This window comes from Solanum stenotomum, chromosome 10 (genome assembly GCF_019186545.1).
Source record: "Solanum stenotomum isolate F172 chromosome 10, ASM1918654v1, whole genome shotgun sequence".
Taxonomy (NCBI): Eukaryota; Viridiplantae; Streptophyta; class Magnoliopsida; order Solanales; family Solanaceae; genus Solanum; species Solanum stenotomum.
Window position 1 is genome coordinate 54,133,197 of NC_064291.1, and position 25,024 is coordinate 54,158,220.

General features: G+C 31.1%; 2 protein-coding genes across 3 annotated transcripts in view; one reads left to right on the forward strand and one right to left on the reverse strand.

Annotated features, from left to right (window-relative positions):
* Positions 1-25,024, forward strand: part of LOC125878425 (ATP-dependent Clp protease proteolytic subunit-related protein 2, chloroplastic) — a 204,749-nt gene that overhangs the window by 154,215 nt on the left and 25,510 nt on the right. The window lies entirely within an intron of this gene.
* On the reverse strand, positions 15,100-16,200 carry LOC125843184 (uncharacterized). The gene has a single exon (XM_049522400.1). The coding sequence runs from the start codon at positions 16,198-16,200 to the stop codon at positions 15,100-15,102; it is 1,101 nt and encodes a 366-aa protein (XP_049378357.1).

Consider the following 25,024-nt stretch of genomic DNA (forward strand, 5'->3'; position numbering starts at 1 on the left):
AAAAAGATAGTTCGATACATAAAATATTTAATATTAATTCATTGTAGAATTGGAGAAAGGTTGTATTCTAAGGAATTATTTAATTTGGTAAGGTGTATAAAAATAATGTTGAATATGATGTATCATTAAGGTTGTCATTAGTTATGATGAGATTATTTCTTGTGCACGATTTGATTTGGAAAGGATATGAAAAATGTTTGAAGGGACAATTGTGTCTTTAACCATGCTAAATATGCATATATTGAACTTTGAAAACTCCTTGCATTGCTAATACAATGATTTGACATGTCTTAGTTAGACATAACATAGTACAAATAGAGTGTGCAATGCATTCTATCAAACGATCCCTAAGTATAATATAGATAGTTTACCTAACACATTGATTCCGCAGTTCAAATACTTAATTTATAGATCACATACAAATAATTTTATCGTTGCTCCAAGCTAAGCGGACTCACAATCTTGATAATTGGTAAAATATTATATTCGCCCTCGGTGCTTACCTAATACCAAACCATCATAATACGTTTTTCGTCTAAATAGTAAAATGAATTTCTTTTCCTTTTCAAAAATTCCACTTTCTCCTTTTTCTGATCGTGTTTTTGAATATAAGCTATTTATCTTTCATATATACACATATTTATCAATTGACAGTAATTTGTACTTTTTCTATTTTAATTTATGTGATATCGTTTGACTTGACATAAAATTTTAAAAAAATAAAAAATATTTGAAACTCGTAATTTAAAATAAACTATCTACGTAATCATTTGGATAATTGCTTTTTCTATTTGAATAGGACTTTAATTCCCTAGTAATTTCTACGTAATCATGTATCTTAGCTCCACTAAACTCATGCTCAAACTGTCCCCATCTATAATAAGTATACAGTTACATTTCCTAATTGGGTTAGTTTGAAAAATTAATATTTACTCCTAATTAATATGCTAGCTCCATAGGTCTTTGATGACCATAATCTTGTAGTTACATAGGAGATTAGTACAATATCTCTCTTTATTAATTAAAAAATGTAACCAAATCTTCCATCAAAATGCACTTGATTCCTTGGATGATCATACTTTAATAAAAAAATATAAATAAATAAATTAAGAATCTACGAGAAGTTGAAAAGGATAAGATAATCAATCAGGATTATGGGGGGATGAAGATGATTAATTTCTCCATCCTAAATCAAAGGTCTCTTGTTCAAGCTGTTAAAGAGTGTTTTTTTCCTTAAATAAATCTTATACATTATAAAAAACAACATTTAGAGGCAATAAATATACACATTAACAAAGAGTGATAAGCCTTTACTGGCATTAGTTAATTGTCATTGAATCCAGTGTCGCTATAGGCTTTAGGACATTTACAAAGAGTGCTAAATGTCGCTAAAAATTTATTTTTAGTGACAATTAAATTATTACCGTTAATTAATTATCGCTAAAAATCATTATTAATAAACGACACAAATTTAAATTAATTAAAATTTTAATGCGAATACCGAACACTAAAGAAAACGAGGGGTGTAAAAATCAATGAAAGGAGGTAGCTTTCATTGACTGCACTGTGAAACATAATAATGAGATTTTGACTGTGGTGGAGATGAAAAAGATAAGAAAAGAGTCCCACACTTTATTGCAAAGTGAAAACACATTCCAATTGGCAATTGCATGCTGTGTATAAAATCATGAATCATATGATACGACTGAAATAAAAATAAATAAATAGATAAATATAACTAGAAACTATATCTCCATTTTATTAGGATTTACTATATGAATTTTTTTAAAACATCGACCTAACATGTTACTTTGAGACCGGGTAAATCAATAGCCATAGGTCAATTCAAAATTTTGTTAAAATCAACTATAAAAATTCTTTGTATCCATTCAATTGTGTTGGGATCATTTTATGTCTCAATCGATATTTTTTGGGACCGACTATGTTGATCTTATAAGTTATAACATGATATTTTGTATATATATGTGTGGAATAATCTAATAATTAATACAAAACTAAATCTCAATAGTCCACTTTCTTTCAAGTGTTTCTTATGTTTGTATTAGTTAGTCAGTCGTATCAAATAATATAGTTAATTAGAGAGAGATCATATCTATGTTTCCACTAATCACACGCATGAATGAATCCAAAATAATTAAAGAAAAGCACTAATATTAAGTGACTGTTTAATCATTTACAATATTCTAAATGTGGAAGAGCATGCATGCACTTTTTATTTTTTGACATGACTTACACCATGTAATTAGCTGTTGGATCATGAATTACAATATGTTCAATTAACTTAGTAATTCGGTGTCTGATATTTATATAAAGAGCTCGACTAGTTCGGATTGTATTGTTTAAACTAGTCATGAATAGTTGTTAGTTACGTTGAGTAAACCATATGAGAAATCAACTTCATCTTATAGGTTATGACCTTCAATAATTTAACCATCATTAGATGATAACTGATAACTATAGCTCTAACATTAATTTGTGACCTTATAATTAAATTATTTTTTGTTTCACATAAATATTAGGTGTGAATAAGTGTTTCTGATACTCTATAGGAGATATAGTCTTCAAAATTTGAAAGAATGTAGTGATAAAGACTTGACTAGAAGAGCACCTAAATGTAGGAGTGACCTTTCAAATTGATTGAAGTAGACTAATTGGACTGTTGAAAAAAATGTACTGATAATAATATTCAATGATTACATCAACGAGGATGGTGATAAACTCGTAAATATTCATTCATCCATAATAAGAAAATTTAAGTTTAACTGAGCCTTTGTTATAGAGTCACCTGGAGTGCTTTACTTTCAATATGAGACTTTTTGATGCAATTCTAAACTTAACTGATTCTAATATGAATATCAAATATCAAACAAAGAAAAAGTAGATTTGCATAAAAGTGTAAAAAGCTAATAAGGGAGAAGAGGGTAGACTTTTTTTTTTTTTGAGAAAAAGGGGCATATGTTTGATTTCATCTTTATCTCTTTCAGAAAATTGTGCAAAATCTGTCTACTTTTTTCCTCCAAAGATAGAAAAGTTGAAAAATGTATAGTGTGATATTAGTAGGATATCTTAATGATCATGTTGTGGAGCCAACTTATAAGATCATAATTTTGAAGAAGTGAAAAAGAGTCATCCAAAAAAAGTGAACTTCCTATTTCCTCTGTGATGATGATGTAATTCATCTTAATCATTTGCAATATAGACTAATGGACATGCCTTTTCTTTTTATTTGTTTGTCTGGTTTCAACTTGACACAATGCGAAGTTAAAAAAAAGTTCATTTTTTTTAAATCTCGTGACATTACATAGAATTTATAAAAAAATCTACATGTCATATGGAAAGTTGAAATTGAAGAGTAATAATTTTTTTGTTTAAAGTAGACTAAAAAGAAAAGTAAGACAAATAAATTGAAACGGAAAGATTGACTATTTTATTTTTTGTCTTTTTGTACACTATTTGATTTTTATAAAAATCTTGTTTCGGATGGGGTCTGCAACTCACATATAACAGTGCAAATTTCAGAAAAATAGGTTTGATTTACTAATGGAGTCTGCAATTCACTTATAGCAGTGAAAACTTTAGATGAACGTGTTTGAAGTTCAATTGCCACAGGTTCATGTGAATCTAATAATTTTTGTTCAGACTCTCTATCACGTCCCGAGCCTACACCCTGGAAGGGACTGACACTTGAAGACCATTGCTGGCCTCAAGCGAACCCTTGGCTTGACTTACTTAACTAGCGGAAGACTTAAATATAAGAAAATATAACTCATGCATACTTAAGAAATAATAGTTTAGCCAAAATGACAACTCAGTCTTTAAACAACATCTGAATGATAATGTAAAGACAATTGAACTACTAACTGTCTATGAAGCCTCTAAACAACTAGGATGGATGTTGGGCCAAACCCCACAACATCCTAATGAACTAAACTAGAAATTAAGCGAATAAAAGGGGTCCTCCGAAATGCAGGGAGGCTCACCAACAGACTTTGAATGCTCAAGCTGGATCAACAAGGCGCGCTGCATGCAGATCCTGGTTACCTGTGTCTACATCATAAGACGATGCAAGTCAAATGGCATCAGTACATTGAATGTACTAGTATGCGAGTTGGAATACTAAACAACAACTTATGCTTAAAAAGAGTAAGAATGAACACTTACCTTGACTCTGTACAACTCATGAATAACTGAACTCAATATAAAGCAATAAGACACATGTGATATATATGTAAAGCTTGTAATATAGTGTAAACAACTTGATTCGTTAAAGATAAAGCAATAACAAACTCAACTTTACTTATATATAAAAGTAATATAATTTCTGTGGGAGATTCTCTAACCGACAACTACCACTATGAGCCTAAGTGGTGATACATCGTCTTGCCCATGCTGCCAGAACTGTCCTATACTTTGCCGTCATATAGAATGCTTAACTTAGTGGATCCACTAGTCTATGCTAAAAGCATTTTAAGGAGTTATCTAAAAAGTATGATCCTTTACTACCCATGATGGCTACATGGTTTATGAAGACTTGAGTAAATATGAACTCGCATCTCCATATCGATGCTCAATACTATTCCCAAAATATCCTTAGCTCATATGTTTGTAAAAACAAATACTTTGAATTGAGAGAATTACTCAAAACTTAGCTTAAAAGCTCTCTTGGAATCAATGTTCCCTTTTCTTGCTCAAATGTGTAAAAACATACTTAGTTCCCTTATAACTTTTGAGAAATGAACTCAACTCTTTACTCTTTACTTAACTTGAAAACTTGAGTCTTAAAACGAAGTTAGAACATTGTTAAAACTCTTGAAAACTTTAAGAAACTTTGTTTTGACTTGCTTCTTAACTTCTAGACTTGACTCTTAACTTCCTTGACTTTAATCTTCATTTTCCATGAATTGGATTATGGATTCAAGGTTCATGATCTCATGTTTATGGATGATTTCATGATGTTTAGATGTACCTCAGAGTGTTAGAAACAACTAGGAAACATAGGTACATCACTTAGGAACTAGTACGAAAAGGTGGGGGAAGAATGGGGAAAACTGGCGTCCCTGACGCTTTGAGAAGTGCGGGGCGCCAACGCTCAAACTTCAGAGGACCAGCTGGGGCGCGCTGGCTGGCGCGTCGCCCCAAGGGGTGAACTTCAGAGCCCCTTTTGGGGTGCGCTGGCTGGCGCGACGCCCCATCCCCTTCCCCAGGTTTTTGACGATTTTTCTTCTCCATTTTTCATCTCTAAGCCCTCCTAACTTCCATGGTTCTTTCCCCAAACACTTAGGATCATTAATACCCTCAATACCCAATAGATTTAACTCGAAAAACAGCCCGGAACCACAAATCAAATCAACACTAGGCATTCAACAATCAACCAACAAGAATCCAACAATGTTCTTCAAGAACTTCACTTTTTTAACATTCAAACAACTCCAAATTTGCTGAATTGAAACAAGTTGGTGTGTGGGCGAACTAACCCATCACTAAAAGATCTCACATACCTTAATAGGGATCACCCCCGACGAATTTCACTTCAAACGCTTGACGTTCTTGGCGAAATCTTGGCTTTTCTCCCTTTCTTTCTTCTTTTCTCTTTTCTCCAAGCCCTAAGCGTGAATTTAATTTTTTTAATCTAACAAAAAATAAGTTTTTACCCCAATAAATCCCTAAAAGGAAATAAATTAGAGAAAAGACTACTTTGCCCTTCTTTAATTCCGGATTGGGACTTTCATCAATCCAACAGTCCAACTTCCGAAAGACATATCTCACTCATATGATGTCGAAATTGTGTAAACTTGGCGGCGTTGGAAAGGTCTCTCCAAGGGCTTTCCAACCATATCAATAACTGCTCCTAAATCATTCGGAGCTAGGAGTTATGGCCATTTGAAAATGGCCAAAACTCACTTTCTTAACTTAGACAAAAATTTTCAGATTTCCTTATTCTTTCCAAAAATCAATATTTTCATATTTTAAACTCTTTATAGTCGTTTCTAGGTGCGAGATGTTACACTCTCTTTCTATATGTTTACAAATTTCCTAAATATGTATAAAACACAATAATATTTTAAGAGATATGCCAACATTTGATTTATTTTGTGCGGGGGGATCTATCAAATTTAATTAGTCATTAATGAGTAATCGTAACATATCCACGAAATCAAAGAGATTATAGCAATCAGGTTCACCTAGAATGATCCGATATTAGATCTTGATCTATTTGAGATTGTTCCTTTTAATTGTAATTTAAGAGTGACAAAATAATTCATAAATGACATGCTCGTTTAGGTTTGGAGGAGTTAAAAAACTAGAGCTGTCAATATGGGCTGACCCACCCATCCGGACTAACCCATGCATGCTTTGAAATTTGATGGATTTGGCTGGGTTAGCCCATTTTTAGTGTGGGCCAAAAAATGGTCGGCCCAGCCCACAAGTATGTGGGCTACGGGCGAACCCTCTTTTCTTAAAAATAAACTTTTTTTTTTTATAATTTTTTAAATTAAACTATAATTTAAAAATATTATCATAAATATCGACAAGATAATATTACATGGTGTTAGTGTTACTACTTGTTAATCAAATCCACAAATAAAATTATCTTATAATATTTATTAAGTTTGATTTCAAGTAAAAACATAAATAGCTAAATAAAAATATTAATCTAATTGTTTTCCAATGATCATAATAAAACACAAAAATTATGACAATATTCCATAAGCAATGGCCTATGTAGTGATTCATAGAAATTTTAGGGATTTTTTATTTTATGTAGTACATATTTTATAAACATAATTTGTATTTAAATTGTAATATTTCAAAATTTAAACAGATTTTGAATTTAGACTCTTGTTATTTTTAATACTCTATTTTATTTTTAATTAATTTTTATTTAGCCCACGGGCCGGCCCTATCCATATTTCTCAAGCCTCATAAATCGGCAGAATTATTTAGGCCGGGCTATAAAATTTTTTTCTTAAATGGGCTCCAAAAATCGCAGCTCAACCCTATCAAATCGCGGGTTAGGTCAGTCCGGCCCATATTGATGGCTCTATTAAAAACACACTTATTTTATTAATTGACCCAACTAATTCGGCCCATAAATGTTTTTTGAAATTGAGCTGATATGCAAAAAGGAAATGTATTCATGTAATTCACTAATTTAAAATAACATGTGACTATGTAATTATTTTAAAATAATGTGAGATTTAATAGTTATACGAAAAATATTTGTATAATTAAGTAGTTTTTCTGTCGAAAATTTGAGCCTCAAGCCCACATCTCTGTTGAACAAACTAAAAGGCTCGCCCACTGGCCACAATTTGCTATTGGGCTTTACTAAGTGGATTAATCTTCATTTCTATGGAGACACATAAAATTCAGTGGAGTTAGGATTTTTACAAAATGGGATTCATAATAGGAAAAAGTTAAAATACCCAAAAAATTGAAGGGTGTTCAACTTTATTATATAATAGTGTAATTTTTCATCGATGGTGGTTTATATGAACCCCCTCAATCTTTGCTAACCCTGCCCCAACCATTAATACTGATTTAAGATAACAATATGGTATATATGTGTCACTTTCATAACAAGGGGTATATGAGCTCTAAATGATCAAATTGAGGGGTTTATCAGACCCTTTTTAATTTAAATGTGGTCATTTTATTGAAAAATGAAAAAAATAGAATAAAATCAGTAAAAGTAACAAAAAAAAAAAAAAAAAAAGAAGTTAAAACAACTTATTGAGTATTCCCTTCTTCAAATTTCAAATACAAATACAACAAGAATTTCGAAAAAAGTGAATAGCTCTCACACCGGGTTGAAGGGCACGTAGCCCGAAAAATATAAAACTGTGGGCCGGGTCGAAGGGCACGTAACCCGATGGCCAAGTGCCCGGCAAATCTAGTCCAACTAGGTCTCACATAACAACCTAGCTAATAGTATAAATTACGTACTATTATTGTTTTCCAAATTCTTGTTTAATTATTAGGATAAGGGTCTGAAAAATACTCCAACTTTGATCGAATTTGTTGTTGTGGTACTAAACTTTCATGAGGACCTATTACCTCCCTAGACTATTTAATACCGTATTTTAAACATCTATATTTGCCCACGTGGACATAAAAAATAATGCAAAATTATAAATAGTAATGTGTCCACGTGGGGCACATATATACCTTTAAAATACACTAGTAAATAGTTCAGGGGTAAAAAATACACTATTAAATAGTTCAGCGGAGTAATAGGTCCTCATGAAAGTTTAGTATCGCAACAACAAATTCGACCAAAGTTGGGGTATTTTTCAGACCCTTATCCCTTAATTATTCTATAATGTCTCTTTTAGCTATGGCGAATTGGTCCGAACTTCCATACGATCTACTTGTTACAATCGCGAAGCATTTTACAGTGATAGAGGATTTCGTTATATTTGGTGGTGTTTGTAAATCATGGCGAACTACTGCTATCAAAAAAATGTTGATGTGTCATCACCCCAAATTCCATTACTTATGCTTGCACCTAAGGACTTAGATGATGATTATCGAGATTTTTACTCTCTCACCAAGAAGAAAATTTCACGAGTATTTCTCCCCCAAGTTAGAGGGAAAGTATGTTTTTCAACTCAAGAATGGTTTTGCACCCTAGAATATATTACATGTATCGTAGAGATGGCATTGTTGCATCCTTTCTCACATGCACAAATTCAGCTTCCTCGTCGTGAATATAACAATCATCATCATGTGGTCATCCACAAAGTTGTTTTATCTTCCAACCCTTCCTTAACATCCGATTATGTTGTGATGATTTCGTATAATTGGCAAGGGCATAGGTATGGTCATTATTTGGCTTTTTGGTGACCTGGAGATCTCTTATGGAACGGAATTGATATTAAAGGATGTAGTAAAATTTTGAATATATACTACTTAAAAGAACAATTTTATATGATCACAGGTGAAGGTGATGGAGTTTGGGTTATTGATGTTGCTAGGCGTAATAATAAAAAATCCCGCTTGGTTCTTAAGGTAAACAATTGTGGTCTACCTTGGCCGTATAAAAAGCAGTTCTATCTAGTCGAAGTATCAGGTGCACCAGTACTTGTTATCAGTGGCGGATTCAGGATTTTCATTAAGGGGGTTCGAAAAAAAAAGAGCAGTGCTTAAGATTTGAGGTTTGAACCCATCAACCACTAAGTCAACCTCTAATCTTATATTCAGGATCGAGGTTCAAAATCAATATATAAACATAAAAATTCTTAAAAATACCTTAAATATACAACGTAATTTTTTTCCGAGGGAGTTCGGGTGAACCCCTCGGCAGACTCTAGGTCCGCCCCTGCTTGTTATACAATATTCTAGTAATGATAAACTAGTTGGATCTTATTTTTGACATAATATGACCTATTTATTTCGTGTATGGGAACTAGATCTAATAAAAGGAGAAGGGCGATAGAGGGGTGTAATGCTTCAACTTCGATGGAACCTTCTAAGTTTATAGGTGTGAAGCCTAATCATATCTATTATTATACTAATAATTATAGAGAGCTTTTTACTTTGGACAGACGGAGTGTTGAAGATATGTCGTTTTATAATCTTGAAGAAGGAACAAATCAACCTATTTATTCTAGCATTAATTATTTTGGTAGTACTATTGTTAATCCGCCAACTTGGGTTATACCATCGTTATGAATTATGATATTTTGGATTAAAAATGCTAGCTCTTGCTTTAATTTGGCTTTGGCCATTTGTTTTTGTTTTCTGAGATATTGCTTGTTTAGGGGATTATTTCTCATACATTGTAATCCTGTTTAATTATATATGTTTGTTTTTTGAAATATAATATTTAGCATTATATATATCAGCATAGTGTATATACTACTGTTAAAATTGATTAAAAGAAAGTTGAAATTTTGAAGAATAAACATCCGTTAAACAAGATTATAACGAAAGAGAATAAATAAAATTTTATGGTATAAAATATTTTTTATCCCAAATTAGATGTTAAAACTTAAAATAATTTCATATATATTGGTATACTTAAAGGTATATTTTATAATAATTATTGGTATAACATTATTTCTATAATTGGTATAAATGTTTGTATATTAAATGATTGAATATTCATTAAAAATACAGTTCATATTTGTGTTATTTATTGATATATATTGAGTTATATCGTTAGTTAATACACAGTGTATTCATCTTAAGAACATAATTACTTAAGAATTACTATGTGGCATTTAATGGTATAAGATGACCTATTGATATAAGAGTAGTTTTATGTTACAACTTAAATATATATATAAAATTCTATACCGAACTTTAAAAATGATTGGACAATGATTACTAATTCAAAATGTTAAGTAAGTAATTCGAAATGGTAAGTTACAATTTAAATATATCAAATTGTGAAAGTAATTTTTTTTTATGGTATAAAATATTTTTTAGCCCAAATTAGATGTTAAAACTTAAAATAATGGAAAAATTACTAAAATCTCACCTTTTGGTTTACTTATTACCAGTATCCCCTCTAAGTTTTACAAATCTCTAAAATCCCTCATTTTCGCGCATCAGATTAGTGTATCAACGCTTATATTATTGTATCTCGCGCATCAGATTAATGTATCATCGCTTATATTGTTGTATCTCGCGCATCAAATTAATGTATCAACTCTTATATTATTGTATCTCGCGCATCAAATTAGTGTATCAGCGCTTATATTATTGTCGTTTGAGGGATTTCTGTAATTATAAAATTTTAAGGGATAAATTGTAATTTTGCCCTAAAAGTATGTGATTTCTGTAATTTGCCCTAAAATAATTTCATATATATTGGTATACTTAAAGGTATATTTTATAATAATTATTGGTATAAATATTAGTATATTAAATGATTGAATATTCATTAAAAATACAGTTCATATTTGTGTTATTTATTGGTATATATTGAGTTATATTGTTAACTTAACACATAGGTGTATTCATATAAACAAGAGCAACTTTCACATATAACAAACATAAAAATCATATTTGTATATTATAACTATAGTTTGCATAATTGCACTCCATAACAAATTTTATGTTTGCTATGAAGCTTTTGATTTGTATAATTTGCTAGATACATCCAATTTTATACAAATTGTTCAGTTTTGTATAAATTCATTTATACATTGTAATTTGTATAATAAGATTTATATTTGTATTATTATAAATGTATAGGACGAAAATATATGTATTTGTATTTGTATATACACTTTTCTCTCGCTTTATACAAACACAAACACATTTTATACCGAAATGTATAAAATGGCTAATTGTATACCGAAAATGACTAATTGTGTATCGAATCAGATGACAAAAAAATGAGATGTTTGCTGCGAATTACAAACAAAATAAACTATAGCTATAACATTTAATTTGAATTAATAATTTGCTATTTCATACAATTTTCCCTAACAATAGAATTACTTAAGAACTATTATAGGTCATACATGGTATATACATATTAATATAAAAATATCATACTATTAGAATAAAATTATGTAGTGCCTATTAATACCAATGGTAATGTTATACCATTTTGAACCACAACAGTTATGATTAAGAATAAGATCTATTTAAAGAAGGATTACAAATTGAGAGACGGCAAAAAATCAATTTTCTGATTGATTAAATAAAAAGTGAAGAGAGAGAAAATCATAATTTTTTATGAGAAATAACTTGTCAGTTCCAAAAAATCAGCATATTAATTCAAAAAGGAGAGAAAAAAAGGTATAATATAAAAAAATTATTTTTATAATTAAAAATCTTATTTTATAAATAAAATAAAATAAATACATATATTGTTAATTAAGGTCTTAAACAAAATATTTGATTTAAGGCTACAATTAATAATTAGTACTTAAATACATACACTAATAAAATAATTAGTACTAAAAGAATCGTGTGGTCATCCACAAAGTTGTTTTATCTTCCAACCCTTCCTTAAATAACTCCGATTATGTTCTAATGATTTCGTATTATGGGAATGAGAATAGGCATTATTTGGCCTTTTGGCGACTTGGAGATCTCTTATGGAACAAAATTGATATTAAAGGATGTGGTAAAATGCTGAATATGCAATACTTAAAAGGACAATTTTATATGCTTATTGATGTTGCTAGGCGTAATATTCAAGAACCCCGCTTGGTTATTAAGCTAAACAATTGTGGTCTACCTTTTATAAGTCAGTTCTATCTAGTCGAAGTATCAGGTGCACTATTACTTGTTACACAATATTCTACAAATGAGAAACTAGTTGGATATGACCCATTTATTTTATGTATGGGAACTAGATCTAATCAAAGGAGAAGCAAAAGGAGTTAAATTATTGGGAGATAGAGCAATATTTTTGGGGTGCATGTAATGATTCAGCTTTCATTGGAACCTTCTAAGTTTATAGGTGTGAAGCCAAATCACATCTATTTTACTCATAGTTTTAGAGAGCTCTTTCCCTTGGGAGGACAGGGTATCTTTGCTTATAATCTTGAAGAAGGAAAAAATCAACCTTATTATACTAGCATTAAATTTGGTAGTACTTTTGTTAATCCGCCAACTTAGATTATACCATCGTTATGATATTTTAGATTAAAATTGCTAGCTCTTGTTTTAATTTGACTTTGGCCATTTGTTTTTGTTTTCTGCAATATTGCTTGTTTAGGGAAATTATTTTGTTCTCTTACATTGTAATAGTGTTTTATACATGTTTATTTTTGAAGATTAATCAATTTTAATTATACTTTCCTTGAATGTGAAGTATTTGAAATAGTTATTCATATGTTGGCTAAATATCTAGATAATCCCTTAAGCTTGCGTGATTGACAATATTTGTAAGTTATACATATTAACTTCAATACGACCTAGTTGTTACGATAGCAAAACATTTGGTAGGGATGGAGGATTTCGTAGTATTTGGTGTTGTTTGTATTTCATTGTGAAGTGTTGTTACTAAAGGAAACTTTGATGTGTCATCGCCTCAAATCCCGTTACTTATGTTGGCTGTTGATAAATAAAAGGAACAATAACTACGCTTGTTAAGTGTGTGCTCATTCAGATTCGATAGGTGATTTCTTCTCATCCGTCCAAGTCTTAAGGTGGAAAAAGATATTGATATCTGTTCTAGTAGGAAGTAGCAAGTAATCCATGGAATTAATCGACCACAATTATCTAGAAAAGAAAATGGATCCTTTGATTACTGGTCCACCGTACGGGTTTAATTGAAGATGTACACCAGTGGCTAGATTCTCTTAGTATTTAGCATTATATACACTACAACAAAAATAACTTTTAGCGGCAATAAATAGACACATTAATAAAGAGTGCTAAAGTCTTTATCGGCATTAGTTAAGTGTCATTAGATCCTATGTTGCTAATGCTTTTAGAGACATATACAAAGAGTGCTAATAGCCGCTAAAAATATATATTTAACGGTAATTTCTAATTAATTACCGCTAAAACTCATTTTTTAGGTGGTATATTACTGTTAAAATTGATTAAAAAAAAAGTTGAAATTTTGAAGATTAAACATATGTCAAACAAGATTACAATGAAAGAGAATCAGATGCTTTCGCACCAATTAAGTGATTTATTTTTTTAAAAAAACAAACGCAATTAATGGCTCAATATTTGAATTATTCAGACCTTCATTAAGTACAAACAAATGAGGCCTAAGTCAATTCTATCAAAATTCATTACTTTAATCTTTACCTCTCTTACCTCACATAAGATAGTCACACTTTCTTTTAATTGAATCACTTTATTCGTGTAATAATAACACTAATATTGCTTAATTGAATCCACTATAAGTTTTCTGTGAATTGTTTATGTACTAGGTGTCTGTATCTATCGAATTACGTATGTCCTCAAAACAATTGTTACTTTCAAACGAAAAAAATCAAACCAAACTGATGGTTATTTTGTTTTTGTTTGGTTTGATCTAGTTTTAGAAATTTAAAAACTTGACTAAAATAGTTTGATTTTAGTTTTAACCAATAACTAATCCAAATCGAACCACGAACACTCCAAATCCTTGTAATCTGAACTATACCATACAAATGTTCCTAATAAAACCCGAAAGTAAACCGTGGGTCGGGTCGAAAGGATTGTAGCCCGTGGCCACCAAATGTAGTCTAACTAGGTCTCACGTATATGATACGTACTATTCTTCTTCTCCAAACTCTTGTCTAATTATTCTCTTTGGCCTTTTTTTGCTATGGCGAATTGGTCCGAACTACGATATACTTGTTACGATCACGAAGCTCATTACAGAGATAGAGGATTTCGTTATATTTGGTGCTGTTTGTAAATCATGACGAACTGCTACTACCAAAGAAAATTTTGATGTGTCATCTTCCCAAATTCCGTTACTTATGTTGGCACCTAAGGACTTAGATGGTGATTATCTATATTTTTACTCTCTTATCAAGAAGAAATTTTCACGAGTATTTTTTCCCGAAGCTAGAGGGACAGTACTTTTTCAACTCAAGGATGGCTTTGCGTCTTAACATATAGGATAACATTGTTGCACCCTTTCTCACGTGCCCAAATCCAGCTTCCTCCAATACGTGAAAATAATAATTATGTGGTCATTAGCAAAGTTGTGTTATCTGCTAACCCTTCCTTAACATCCGATTATGTTGTAATGAGTTGGCATTATAATAAGCATGGACGTTATTTGGCTTTTTGGCAACCTGGAGATCTCTTATGGAACAAAATTGATATTGAAGGATGTGGTGAATTCCAGAATATGCACTACTTAAAAGGACAATTTTATATGATCACACTTGATGGAGTTTGGGTTATTGATGTTGCTAGGCCTAAGCATAGTAATCAAGAACCCCACTTGGTTGTTAAGTTAAATTTTAGTCCACTTTTACCACCGTATAAAAATCAGTTATATCTAGTTGAAGTATCAGGTGCACTGTTACCACCATAGAGGCTTGATTGAAGATGTACACTACTATTAAAATTGATTGAAATTTTCAAGAATAAACAAGATTACAATGAAAGAGAATAAATAAAACATATATATCATGCCAAAAGTCATTTTTGTTATCAGAATGACGGTATAACCCAAGTTGGCGGGCAAATAGGACTAACGGAAATGCCATCATAAAAAAGTTGAATTTTTTCATCTTCAAGACTGTATACCCCCATATCTCTACCACCACCTCCTTCGAGTTGAAGATACATCTCTGTCCAACCATCAGTAAAATAGATATGATTAGGCTTCACTCCTACGACTTGTTTAGAAGAGACATTATTAATGGTAATAGATGCATTACGCCCCAAAAAAATAGCTCTATCTCCCAATTCTTTAACCACCTTTGCTTCTCCTTTGATTACATCTATTTCCCACACTCGAAACATAGAGGCACTGTACCCACCATTAGGTCCATCAGGTTCCTCGTAATCACAAATTTGTGTAACAAATAATAATGCACCTGATACTTCAACTAGATGAAAGAAAGTCCCATACCGCCTAACTACTATATCATATACCTCCATGTTAATAACCAAGCGCGGTGTCCCAGGATTTCCAGGGTCTACAACAAAGATTATGCCAGGGTGAGCAGTGAAATACAATTGTCCATTAAAGTAGTGGATATCAGTGACCTCACCATATTTTTTGGAAGCAATTATAGTCCAACATAGGTCTCCAGGTCGCCAAAAAGCAAAATGATAGCTAAATTGTTCAAAATACGAAATCATGAGAACATAGTTGGATGTTAGGGAAGGATTAGCAGATAACACAGCTAAGTCGATGACTGCATCCTTATCTTGTGATGCTGGAGGAAGATGTATTTGGGTGCGCGAAAAAGGGTGCAATAAAGTCATATCTCCAATACCTGTATATTTCGTGGTGCAAAGCCATCCTTGTGTTGAAAGACACATTCGCCCTTTAGCTTCAGGGAGAAAGACTCTACGTGTAATTTTCTTCTTAGAAAGAGAGTAGAATTCTCGATAATCATCGTCTTTATCAGCAGCCAACATAAGCAACGGAACTTGGGGCAATGACACATCAAAATTTTCTTTGGTAGCAGCAGTTCGCCATGATTTACAAACCACACCAAATATAACGAAATCCTCCATCTTTGTAACAAGTTTCGCTATCGTAACAAGTAGATCGTACGGAAGTTCGGACCAATTCGCCATAGCAAAAAAGATAATAATGAATTTATTTTTGCTTGCATAAGTTTTATAGTTCCAGTTTGGACAATAATTTGGAAAAATAGTACTAATAAAATTGTACGTAGTAACGAATATATACTAACATGTTTTTTTCCATATATGAGACCCAATTCTATAAATATTAATTAGTTGTCATATAGCTTATTAAAGTATCAAATATTTGGTCAAAATCTCAATGCCTATTATTGGTAATTTTAGAGATTTTACTTCTATAAAAATTATTGATTAATATATATTACCAAAAAGGAAAATAGAAAGGGTTCAATTTTGGAAAAACTAACATACATCAGTACAATATATACTAATTTTACCTTTACTTTTAAACAATTACATATATTACCACTTTTAATATTTTATACCATATATTTTAAAAGATACAATCAAATAATTAAACACATCCCTTAAAACTAGGATTGATTAATTATCTTTACATTTAAACATCACAATTAATGGTCAATAATAATCCGCTCATCAACCCTCCACCAGAACTCCTATATGTCAACCGTATCTCTCCCCTCCCACGCCCAAATCCTCCATCACCTTCACCATAATCTCTCATCATTCATCCTTAATCTCCTATCTATGTTAATGATGTGAAAATCCATCAAATTTACGGCCAAAAGCTAGATGCTGCTAGTGTTTGCTAATGGTTTCTTAGTTGTCAAAAGCTATTAGTTAGGATACATTATGTAAATCCTTTATTATTATTCATTCTACTAATTCTTATTCAACTTATTCATCAATCATCATAGTTAGATTACTTTTACCTAGTTGAGAAGTAAAGTGAATTCTTCCTAGCATTATATGTAGAGATTTGTTTCTATTTGCTTTATTATTTGTCTTGTTTCATTATTTGATATGGGGAGAAGAAGAGTGCAGCGAAGAATGAAAGGTTTCCTCCTAGTTTCACTACAAGAAATCTTACATTTTGTGGTGCCAAAAGTTGCTACAAAACCCCACAAAGTCGACACTAATAACATTTAGTGGCGACATTAGGGTCGTGACTAGTACTTCCATAACTAAATGTTGCTATCTCTATCCACTTTTAGTTGTCATATTGCGCTTTTCGAAAGTCAATTTGACTAATTTTCAAAGTTGAATTAGATTACATTAATTTGATATTTTAAACAAAAAAAAGATAGATATTCAAAAACTATACGAAAAGGACTATAAATTGCAATTTTTTTGCATATCAATATGATGAAAAAATACATAGTAAAATGTTGATCAAAGTTCATATCGTTTGACTCTAAAAAAGGAAACTGTGACAATTAAAAGTAGTATTAGTGACGACAATTAGTGTCGTCACAAGAAGTACGTATTTAGTGGCGATTTAGTTGCCTCTAAAAGTAGGCAAATATCTTTGGGGAAATGACTTTTAATTAAAGGCGAGTTTTGTCGCCACTATAACTACAAAACATTCAGTGGCAAGTGTTGTCGCCACAATAACTGATTATTAGTGACTAACTATGGTCGCCACAAATATCTTTTTTCTTTTGAAAAAAAAATACAACATTATTATTTCTAATAATACAACACAAATATTTTATAACAATCCAATTGACAATAAAGGATACGTAAAGATATTTTCCAAACAATGATACCAAAAACTTTCATAGCATATAATAATTGTGCATACACATAAAAAAACACAAACACAAAAATAATATGTTTTTCAGCTATAATAAATTTTGCTCGAAAGAATATGTCCCGTAAATCAATTAACACACTCCTTTACAGTGTTCTATAGAAAGGTACATCATCATCCTTCGTGCATGCTTTGGATAGATCAATTACTGCCGTAATGTGATCTTGCAACTTTCATTCCTGAATGTCTTACTATGTTCATTTTCAATTGTTGAAGATTGTCAGATTGATTGATGACTGCAAACCCAAAAGACAACATAGAAAGACACCTTCTCATCTCAATATATTCAATATTGATTAAAGAATAAAAAGAACTCCTTGATATCTAATTGTTTAGCACCCAAAATCTCTCACTTGCACCGTTTTAACCTATCCCTATCATAATAAGCAAGTGAACAAACAAGAAAAATTAGTTCTTCCCTATTGATAAAAAACTGGGATCGCAACATAATTCTAAATAGTAACAATTAGTCACATAAGTACTCAAGTCCCCAAAAGTTTCAATATAGCCACTAGCATTTCAGTTATGAACAACAAAAAATGTCAAGGAGCAATGAAATACTGAAATTAGCATATATCATAAATAATCTAATCACGGTTCAAATTAGACAACAAAAGAACTCAAAGATATTTTTAGATGTGTGAAATAATTATAAACACTTATTTTAGTACGAATAAAGGATACATAGGTTGATTACTTCTTTACCAGAAAATTTTAATTTATACACAAAATTATATATAAAATATGAAATATAGGATTTTGTGGCGACTTTAAGGATGCTACAATAGCTACACTTTTAGTGGCAACAATGTCGATGCTGAAGACCTTTTGTAGCGACTTATTATAGGTCGTCATAACTACTTTTCTCATTGATATTTTATTAGAAAAATTATTTCATATTTGTGACTGAGTTATGGATTGTCGCCACAGAAGATGTCATATTTAGTGCACTGGCGACACTTAACTATCACCTTCTGCAACAACCATTTTAAGTCGCCCCTAAAGCTCCTATTTTTGTGGCATCTATATTTGTCGCCACTAAAATTGCATTTCTTGTAGTGTTTGGTGGAGATTTTGTCGGAGACGATGATTTCATGATGGCGAGGAAACGAGCAACGAAGATGGCGTTGGTCTCTGGCGAAGAGGAGAGAGATACAAAGGGTATTAAGTGTACTTGTATCTAAGAAAATAAAAGCCTTCGTGATTTGTTCTAAATTCATGCGCCAGTGCATTCTATATTTTGATACACATAATTATATGTAGGTATATGCTTATCATGTATCTGAGATACATGTTTTAGATATAACGTTTGGAATTAACACTCGATACATCAAATTAATACTAGATACATATAAATAGATATATATGAAATTAATATTAAATCATATAATTAGATATATATGAAATTAATAATATATCATATAAATAGATACATGAAATTAATACTAGATACCATATACTCATGTCTCTAAGTATTTAGTTTATTGGTTACATCATATTTTTTATAATAGATACATCAAATTAATGAATTTGTAGCAGGTTTGAATGAGATTTTTCTATTCTTTTGTGGCATCCTTTTCTTTTTCGTTTTATTTTTCTCTTTGTAACCATACTTAGCAACCTTATCAGACATTTCGACATGCATATCTTTGTCAGCTTCATTATGTTGTTTCCACATTTGCTTCTTTATTCTGATTTTCTCTTTTACCATCTATCTCCATATCTTTATCCTTATGGTCTTTCTTTTCCTTGTCTTTTTCACCCTCTTGTTTCTCAAACATTTTTACACCTATGTCCTACAATCTTACAGTGTTTGCAAAATATTGGGACATTTTCATATTCTATCTTCTTATTGTTCCCTTTAGAGGGTTATTGGTATCTTCACTTCCTACCCACGCCGCATTTAGTTTTGGCTTGGATAAGTTTTTTGACCAAAGTAATACAAATATAAAACAGATGAACAGAAGTAATACACATTTAAAAAAAAATAAAAATAGTATAAATGATACCATCAGTAACATTTTCTCTGTTATTTTATTCATAAAAATTTGACAGACAGAAAGTGAAAAATGAATGGACGTTAACATAAATGTTAGTAGCATTAACGAATCTGCTTCAACTTACGTCCTTGCATTCTAATTTTTTTCCTTTTTAATTAAATTCATCCTTTTTTTTATTCGTTTACTTTTAGCATGGATATGAATAATGTCATTTCGACGATGTTTATGCTTGTTGGCATATCTTAAAATTGTGAAAATATTTATCAGTTACTCTATGTTTAAAATGGTGTAATTAAAAAATTAATTCAAGGTAAATTTTGTAGTTTTAGATTTGACTTAATCATTAGGATTTTAATTACACTGACTTGCTTATTTAAAATAATAAAAATTGCATTATATTTTATTCCAACCACTTTATTAATTTGTGTCCTTGTGAAAACAAAATAATTGGTTCAAAATAGTTGTCATTTAAAAAAAAAAAAACAAGGTATAATTAGTTGTTTGTTTTCACGTTCATCTTTAATCATAAATATAGGGAGGTATTTTGGATCAAAATTTAAAATTATTTAATGAGCACCACTTAAAATTTATCAATATTAATAAAACATTTATCAAATATTCATTTTTACATTATTGAAATGATCGATTTATTACCACACAAATTGGGCTTACAATTTGTTTCATATAGTTCCATGTGTGGCAGTGGTAAGGGGAGAGTCCAGGTTTGAACTTCCAAAGCGTTCATGCTTTGGAAACTCTTAATGCATTTTATGCAAAACGGATTGTCTTGGGAAGGAGGGTTTTGGAGGATTGCTTCTTGTTGATTAGCGGTAAGGTGATCCATTTTTTTTTTTTTTTTGAGTTGTATGATATAAGAGTAGAGTTATGTGAATGTCCCAGCTATTTATATAGGAAGAATGTTGTTGTGGGATGAGGCTCCTTTACATTTCCCCAATTTCCTATTTATCTCACAAATTATATGGCTAAAATAAAAAAATTAATAAAAAACTTTTAGCTACATGTAGGCATGTCACTATAATAAATATAATAATATAGCTACGAAATTATTAATTAGCTGTGACATAAATTTGTCACTAATTATCCATTTTTAATGACAAAAATTATATTTCATGCATAAATACACAATGCATGTAATTTAGTGAAAGAATTAACTATAAAATTGGTAACAAAGTTTGGTAAAAAAGAAAAAAACCCATAGGCATTAGGCAACATATATTTTGAATTAAGTGTCCATGTCAACCACATGGACCATGCTAAAAACAACGTCACCACTCCACTCTCTTTCAGCACAGTATTTGAGTGGAGCAATATTAATGATGATCAAACTAAGCAAAACTAAGACCAGACTAGACTAAGACTCATACGTTGGTGCGTATAACGAAGCTTCGAATCGCGCACTGCGGTCATATAATTATGTTCTTTAACAAAAAAAAAATTACAAAATTCTCTTCTTGCCAACACAAAAATGTCATGATTATCAGAAAATTCATTCTTCCAATGAGTAAAATGAATTTTTACTCTACATTTATCTGTTAATAGGGTGAAAGTTATATAATTTTTCTATTACAAAACATAATTATGTGATTATTTTTATTCTCTTAACCAACGTCATGTTCTGATGATATTGCTCACGCATTAGAAGCTCTAGCTAGCTAGTAATGACGTGAGTAGGAAAGTGATATTCAGAGTCTGTAGGAAAATGATGTGTACAACTTCCAAAGTAATGGGAAAATGATGTGTATAACAAGTAGTATTAAGTAGGAAAGTGATATATATGAAGAGTCTGTAGGAAAATGATGTGTACAATTGTGAGACATAATACTTGTTTTGTCAAACAAGATTACAATGAAATAAACATCCATCAAACAAGATTACAATGAAATAATACTTGTCTTCCCCCTCCCTAAACACCCCATTCTATTTGGCATAATCATTTGAAAGTAGAGATGGTGTTTGATCAACGTTTTCATGAAGTATTTTTAGGTGTTAATTTATGAGGGAGAAAAAATATTATTAAAGTCATTAACAATTAATTCTATAAATAACAATGATACTTAAGGGTATGATCTAGTAATTAATGAAGTAAGTTATGAATCATGAATTCTTCAATTTAAATTTTATTAAAGACAAAAATGCTAAATAAATTCTCACACCAATGGGCTTGGACAACATAATTATTGGTTTCTTTCCAAAAAGTATTTCTTTAAAAACCTATTTTGAAAAAACACATCATCAAAATAAGTCATTTTTTGAAGATTGACCAAACCATGCTTTTCTAATATAATAAAAATTTGAGAGGTACAATGCATACCTTGATATAATCGTGCATTTGACCTTGAAAATTAAAAATTATTTATTTTATTTGTAATTTTTTAAGTTAAATTTGTGTTTGATCATACTTTTTTTCAAAGAATATTGGAATATGAATGTATTTTTTTTAAGAAAAATATTGTGTGTGTGTGTGATTTTTGAAATAAAAAATATGAATTATGATTAAAACATAAAACATAACTTAAATTTTATTTTATTTTTATTCAATTTCCCAGTAAAGCTTGGGTGTTGTATTAATCTAAAAAATTTGGCACCAAACATATACAAGGAGGTGGAAAGTCTTTGCCTCCAAAATCATAGCTGCAAAATGGAATTGAACCTAAACTTAAGTTCCAACAAATAGCATCAAGCAGCTAGTTATTTACAAGGATTTTAGTCACCAAAAAGTAAGCTTCTTATGCTTGAATCTTAGCGAGGGCATTTATTCTTGATCCATTTTGTAAGGGCCTCTCGTAGTTTGCAATAAGTCCTCCAGGGTAAAGAAATTGTGGTCTTGATGGTGGATGCTCCATTTGGAAAATGCATCCACAACTTGATTAGCCTCTCGATAACAATGTTGGAATTGACAATTGATTTTTTGCGCCAACTTTTGAGCTTCTGTGATAGTATCTTTCAGACGTCAAGGTGAAAGAACTTTGTCGTTTATTATGTTGATAGTTAACATAAAATCTCCTCCCACAATAAGGTTATTAATACCATTTTGAACACACAATTTCAGTCCATAAAGAGCAGTCTTGACTTCAGCTGTATTGCTATTGTCATTACTTCAAGGAAGATGAAAAAGCCATGACTATATTTCCATGAGAATCTCTACAAATACCTACTGGACTATTTTGCATCTTGTTGCCATCTGTATTTAATTTAAAGCAAGGCCATTTAGGCTTGTCCCACTTTACTACCGTGTGGTCAATTCTTAGTACTAGAAGCATCATTTGATTGCAAATGCAAAATCAATCCGACCCCCAATTCTTATCGGGCATAACCTTAATTGTTCAAAATCCATTTCATATGTGATAAAATTTGGTACTTAATCCTTTTAATCGAGCATTTGGTGTTGCCATACCTTTCTGCACATCTTAAATGGTATAAACTTATTCCAGATTCTCATAAGTAGAGGGGTGTGGTCATTTTTATGAAAAATAAAAAAATCAAAATAAAATCCGAAAAAAATACTAAAAGTTAAAAAAAAGAAAAAAGTGAGAAACAACGTTTTGAATGTTTTTAAAATTTCAAATACAATATAAAATAAAACAAAATTTCGAAAAAAAAGTGAAAATAATTCTTGTAGCTGTAACTAGAAAAGGTTTTATAACTCTTTGTTAATGTGTATATTTATTGCAGCTAAAGGTTATTTTTGTTGTAGTGATCAACAACGATCTCCACGTTGCTAAAAAACCAAACAACTTCCAGGCCTAACTAAAATAGGAAATCATTTAGCCATATCCTGGTTTCCAATTATCCAAGCTGGATTTGGGAACATGTCATGGGGGCAACAATGTCATCTCTCCGATACTTGTATATTCCACAGTGCAAAGTCATCCCACACTCGCTAGCTGTTTATTGCTTTTGGGAGTAAAATTCTCGATAATCATCATTTTATTGGCAGCCAGCATAAGTAACGGGATTTGGGGCGATGACATATCAAATTTTTCTTTAGTAACAACATCACATACAACGAAATCCTACATTACTAATACACATTTTACTATCATGTATTGAAGTTAATATGTCTAACTTACAATTTTCTCAAGGTAAAGTAATAGTTCCCTAAACATTATCGTAGAAAAAAAAAAACAAATTGCCAAACCCAAATTAAAGCAAGAGCTAGAATTTTTATTCCAAAATGTCAGAATTGTATAACCTAAGTTTGTGGGTGAAAGGGTCTACCAAAAGTCTACCAAATGTGTCTGAACAAAAGATTGAATTTTTCCATCTTCAAGACTATAAGCGAACATATATCTGACACCCACTTTGAGATCAGTAAAATAGATGTGATTAGGCTTCACGCCATTTATCTTAGAAGGGTCAATCGAAGTTGAAGCATTATACCCCAAAAGTATTGCTCTATCTCCCAATAATTTAATTCTTTTCGCTTCTCCTTTGATTAGATCTAGTTCCCATACTTGAAATGTGTATGTCTTATATCCAAAATTAGCTCTATCAAATTTATCATTACTAGAATATCGTGCAATAAGTAATAGTGCACCTGATACTTCGACTAGATAGAAATGCTTTTTATACGGCCAAGGTAGACCACAATTGTTTTTCTCATAACCAAACGGGGTTCTTGATTACTAGGCGTTGCAACATCAATAACCCAAACACCAACACGTGTGATCATATAAAATAGTCCTTTTAAGTAGTGGATATTTTGGAATTTACCACATCTTTTAATATCAATTTTATTCCATACGAGATCTTCAGGTCGCCAAAAAGCCAAATAACGTACATGCCCATTATAATACGAAATCATCAAAACATAGTCGGATGTTAAGGAAGGATCAGCAGATAACACAACTTTGTCGATGACCACGTGATTGTTATATTCACGTGTTGGAGGAATGATTCGGGCATGTGAGGAAGTGTTCCACAATGTCATCTCTAAGATACCTGTAACATATTCCACAGTGCAACGCCATCGTCCTTGATGAGCTGGAAGACGTAATGGCCCTTTAGGTGAACTTGTTTTTTGGGAAAGAAAGTAAAATTCTCGATAATCATCATCTTTATCAGCAGCCAGCATAAGTAACGGGAGTTGGGCTGATGACAGATCAAAATTTTCTTTGAT

Excerpts from the sequence above, each read along its gene's own strand:
- LOC125843184 (XM_049522400.1), bottom strand. The coding sequence starts at position 16,200 with ATGGCGAATTGGTCCGAACTTCCGTACGATCTACTTGTTACGATAGCG.